Source organism: Nematolebias whitei, chromosome 5 (assembly GCF_014905685.2).
Source record: "Nematolebias whitei isolate Nwh7 chromosome 5, NemWhi1, whole genome shotgun sequence".
NCBI lineage: Eukaryota > Metazoa > Chordata > Actinopteri > Cyprinodontiformes > Rivulidae > Nematolebias > Nematolebias whitei.
This window is the reverse complement of record NC_056502.1, coordinates 29,105,745-29,111,325: the sequence shown is the minus strand read 5'-3', so window position 1 is coordinate 29,111,325 and position 5,581 is coordinate 29,105,745. Positions and strand designations below refer to the sequence as shown.

At 38.9% G+C, this 5,581-nt stretch overlaps 1 protein-coding gene across 1 annotated transcript in view; it reads right to left on the bottom strand.

Annotated features, from left to right (window-relative positions):
* Positions 1-2,731: 2,731 nt before the first annotated feature.
* ddc (dopa decarboxylase) overlaps positions 2,732-5,581 on the bottom strand; it is a gene marked incomplete in the record, with an annotated part of 43,282 nt that continues 40,432 nt past the window's right edge. Inside the window, 2 exon segments of the mRNA XM_037676406.1 lie at positions 2,732-2,932; positions 3,618-3,719. Of these exon segments, the coding sequence (XP_037532334.1) occupies positions 2,732-2,932; positions 3,618-3,719 (303 nt within the window).

Here is a 5,581-nt window from a genome sequence, read left to right as displayed (position 1 = left end):
CCTGCTCTGTTCTCTGTCCGTCTGAAGCGCCTGGGTCTCATCTCCCGAACATAAATTAAGAAGATTATGGATTTGGTATTGTGGGCGTTCAACTCTATTGATAAGATTTTTTCATCAAAGCGACAAGGTCCTGGGGAACCGGCATGTCCAGCTGAGACTAACACTGTGGGGTACGTCATGGATTCGTGGGGAGTGTGGCAATCGATGTGCATTACAGTCCTGTCTCAGGAGGATGTTGAAGACGTTTACATATTTGGATTTATGATAGCAGGGACTCTGCTTTTTGGCATTGGCGGGGCTCTGTTTTATCGACTTTTGAAGAAGACATCGGCAGCAGTTTTGGCCATGGAAAAGCCTCCGAGTCAGTGTGAAGGTCTGGTCCTCACTGTGGGAACTTTAAATCGTCTGGTCTACCAGCTTAACCGTAAGGTGGAGGCGATTGAGAATCGCAGACCACCTGCGGCTTCTGGGACTCGTCAGCATGGTGGGTTCGACCTTGAAAGAGACTCATAGCATGGATCAGTGGAAAGGAATCCCACAATTAGACATTTTCGGAACCAGAACGCCCAGATGGACTCAAGGCTGAAGAAAAAAATCTGTCTGCCTGAAGAAAAACAAAAATCAAGCTTATCTGAATCAGACTCCCAATGGCCTCGGAGACAGGCTGACTATCAAATTTCTCCTGGGACATGAGTACCCAAGGACAAAAGCTTCACCCCCACCCCCCCTTATTTTTTTAAGTAAATGTTCAAATAAAAAAATGTTCAAAGATTCAAAGATTTGACGAGGTCACTAAAGAAGCTGGCTCCTTAGAGGTGTTGAAAACTTTGCGCATCCCATCCATGTTGTTGTGACAGTTTGAAACCCAAGCAGTGTTGAAGCTGTCATCCATCGTTGGATACGTACGAACTGACACAAGAATTAATTCACACCTGCCAGACAACAGCAGCCTTTATTAAAATGAATCCACTACAATGCCTGTAGCCCACAGTCCAGACAAAACAAAAACATGTCCACGGCTAACTTTAACATATTAACAGGATGTGACGTGATTTATACTCCTACAAAAAAAAATGTGTGAAAGCAAAAAGAAAATCAGTTCTCTGATCACATTTGTTTATCATGATTATTGTTTAAAACAGTGGTGTCCAAAGTGTGGCCCGGGGGCTATTTGCGGCCCTTGGAGCGATTGAGTGCGGCCCACAACTGCAACTTTAAACTACTTTAATTTTGGCCTGCGAGCTTAAGAGGTTGATGCAGATGTAGATCTTCTGCACACTGAACAATTTGGATCTAAAGCAGTTTAGAACTCCTTCTCTACCATAATGAGTAAACTTCTGTCCTTTCTCCAAAATAGTGTTCACGCTGATGTTGAAAGTTTCTGCGAGTACTTTTTTCTTGACAGTTTCAGCCCACTAAGCATGCAGGCAGGCAGAATGGTCAAGAATCTGCACAAAATAAGGTTTGGAATCATCTTTTTTATTTATGAACTCACCTGAATTAGGATTTTTGGCCATCACAAAAATACTGTATAATATAGCACATTTTAATGACTGAACAAAAACAACCCCGTAAGGAAACTAGGATCAGTTCTTTGCTTTTAAAACAGAAAATGGTTTAATTTATCATCTTTCTTACTTAAAAGGAGCGAGTGACATGTGCTCCAGTTAGAAAACTGCTGTGACACACCAACTTTGTGACCAAAACAAAAATGCTGTTTAAAAAAAAAGAAAAGATTGTCTCACCAGTAATTCTACTTTACAAATAAATTAATGCACTTATAAAGATATTTAAAGCAATAACAATTATTTAACCATAAACTGAGCCCGCCGTGTGTCACTAACATTAGCTGCATCTTTAATGAGCACCCACAAAAACTGACTCCAATTCTTTTTCACAAAGTCCAAAACATTTACTGCAAACTGATGAAGACTAAGCTGCAAAAAACTGAGGCTCTGTTTGAAGGTCATGAACAATTAATATCTTACCTGCTGTAGATAGCTCTTGGGAAAATAGAGTTTTAGGTAAAGAGTTGACTGTGTGGACCCAAGACCAAAACGAGTTGCTGTCGTCTTCATCAGTCACAATTAGTGGCAGCAGCAACTGGCTGTAGCACGTCTAGTGCAATCTGGAGATAATTCCTGCTGGATTAATATCATATTTCTGCTGAACGACAGTGAAATGCAAATCTAAATGTGGTTTACACCAAAAACAGCATAGATATACTGATCATGGCTCCAGCTGGATAGTTCGACAACCTGGTGAGAGTTAAACATTTTCTCCAAACTGATTCGGTTTAAAGAAATATCTGCAACAGGACAGGTCAGATATAAATTGTTCATAACCTTTTAGTTTGTTCAACAGAACCCAATTTAAAATACCTGTCTCTAAACCATATCTGACTACAAGAAGAGACCAGAGCAGCACATAAAGCTTGCAGGAACATCAGTTCAGAGACATTTACATCGTCAGCAAACAGACAACAGCTGGAGAAACCGCAGATTGAAAATGTAAGACCTAGAACCAGACCCCTTTCATTTATTTATTTTTTTTTCACATTTGGCTTTAGCAGATTTCAAACACTACTGTATATATTTTTTTCTTTTACATGTATGAATGCCTAATAAACTGGAGAACAAACTGATTGACACGTAGAAACAAAATGGACTGATGTTATATCAGCATTCTGCAACATTCGTCCAAACTTTGGTTCATCAGAGCGAAGGGATGGTCAGTGCGGCTGCTCCTGCAGCAGCTCGAAGGCGAGCTGTGTGATGTGACGCCATGCTTGCTGGATGTGACGGGACTCAGTGGTGCGGGAACAGATGGCAAAGCGCAGGACGAAGCGACCAGACAGCTGGCAGGGAACCAGGTGGATTTCCTTGCTCTTTGTGATCTTTTTCAGTAAGTTCTGGTTGAGCTCATTGGAGCCCTGTGAGGAGGCAGGAAGACGACCAAGACCATGTTCAGAAATATACATACATACTGTACATACACACACAGACATACATATTTATATTTATACACATACAGGCACATGCGCCTGCAGTCAGCATGCCAACTGCATGCTCCCTCAAAAATTGTCACATCTGTGTCAATGTGCTGTGAGATAAAACTGCACGTTTTAGAGTGGCCTTTTATTGTGGTCAGCCTAAGGCACACCTGCGTAATAACCATGCAGTCTAACCAGCATCTTGATATGCCACACCTGTGAGGTGGATGATTATCTCGACAAAGGAGAAGTTCTCTCTAACACAGATTTACACAAATCTGTGAATATTTAAGGAAAAAAGGTCTGTTGTGTACAGAGGAAAAAGTCTTAGATCTTTCAGTTCAGTTCACGAAATTTGGGAGCAAAAACAAAAGCGTTGCATTTATATTTTTGTTCAGTGTATACTTACATATATATATACTGACATACATATATAACAGTAAAATAACAAGCTTTAATATTTTCCACATGTAATGTGTTTGAAATTAAGGTAGGTTTTAATGAAGTGAAGTGAGGAATGTACAATGTGGCAATATTTAGGATTTTTTCTTAGAAAAATTTTGCTTAAAAGCCCAAACTGTGATTTAACAGGTTAAAGTCCGGTCTTTAATGATGAAGTTGTTACCTTGAGCCTGAAGCAGACCAGTCCCAGAACCACCTCAGCACAAATCTCAAACCTCTTGTCGGCTCGAACCAGACTCTCAAACTCTTTGGCCAGGCCCACTTGCTGCACACAGAACCATGAACACTAATGTTATATACGTGTCAGAGTACATGTAAAATCATGCTCGGGGATGTTGTTTTGATTCTTGATTGTTAGATGTGGCTTAATGATGCAAAATACAACAAGGCTGGAGAAGGAAAATACTATTAAAAAAAAAAATGCACAAATTTATTTTAGAAGTTAAAAAGATTTAAACAGTATTTTAAAAAAAACAGCAAAACAGAAGGATGAACTCTGGATTTGTTGTTTTATTTGTTCGAAATGTAATTTTCACTTTCTGAAATAATACTAGTATTATTATTAAATTATAAATAAATATAATAATTATAAATTATTACTAGTACTAGTACTAGTAATAATTTGTTTGTTTGTTTGTTTGTGACTTTGCCGTTTCAGTTCATCTTTAAAAGACAACAGAAAAAATTTAAACAGCCAACTTCAAGTCTTACAGAACACAAACGCAACTATATTTAAAATGCAAGAATAAAAATCCTTTAAGTTGTTGACAGGACACCCAGGAAACAGCATCTTTCACTAAAGACTGTGATTTGTGCTGTTAACCACTAGAGGGCAGTGTTGTGTCAATATGTAGCTGAGTTCTGTCCCTGATCTACTTATTCATCCCAACCTAACCTCATCAAGAGGGGAGTAATGACTTACAATGAACTAAGTGTGATGATCACTAATATTGCTTCTAATAAATAATTATGGGATGTGTTGGTTCACATCGTTAGAGGAGGTAATTCCTGGGAAATATCACATTCTGCTTTGAGGAAATATTTATTAGGTTATTTTTTATTGCATAAATGCTTATTAAGCATTCACAGTGTTGTTTTCCTGTTTGTCTTTATTATTATTATCGTTCCCTATTCTGTATGTTTTTTTGGCAGTTGTTCTGCACATTTTGTGCTATTTCAAGAATTCATTTATCAAAACATTCAGCTCATGGACGACTTTCCTGCTGACTTTTGGTTCTTGTGCAATTATGCTTTTTGAAATATTTAGATTTTTCTGCCATTTTAGGTCTAAAATAAAATGAATGGAGCTCTGTTCAAATTATTAAAAACTGCTTTTGCTTGCAATTTCAGCATTTTATGCTTCTACTTCTGCTTAAGTCCTGATGCATGCTCAATAATCCAGCTAGATAAATCTAACAAGGTTAAGTCCTTCGTCCAGAGGACCTGACTGTTAGACTGCTGCTGATGATATTTCTGCCCTAGTTTTTACTAATATGCTGCCCTGCTGATGCTAATTAAGTAATCACAGTCATTTTACTTCAAATGGGGAGTAGACATGAAACAGACATGTTTGACTGACAGTCGGAGGGAGGAAGAGTAGAAGCAGAGCCAGGCGTTCAACCATGAAACGTTCAGAAGAAAAGACGGACGGGGAAAGGGCCAGGCATGAGAGAAAATCTTGTTACAGATGAGGACGTATCAGTCAAATGTTATACGACTCACAGGAGACATTTCAGTTGTGCTGACGAAGATAGAGTCAGGGAGAGGGTGGGTGTGTGGGGCGTATGTGTGTGTGTGAGTGTGTGTGTGTATGGGGGGGGGGGGGGGGACTTTACTGCTAAAGAAGATTAGAAGGGCTGAGAACACAGAAATGGAGATGGCATTTACCATAAAGGCATATAGGACTGTCAGAAGTGGGTTATTTTAGAGATGGAGAGAGAAACGACTGATAAAGGGAAGAGAAGAAACCAGATTGTTCAACAAGTGGTTCACAACGTCCCCCGTCGCTGAAGGATTTGAAAAGTGAATGTACTTTTTAAGATATATGTATATACACATATATATGTATACGTATATACACATATATGTATACACACACACACACACACACACACATATATATATATA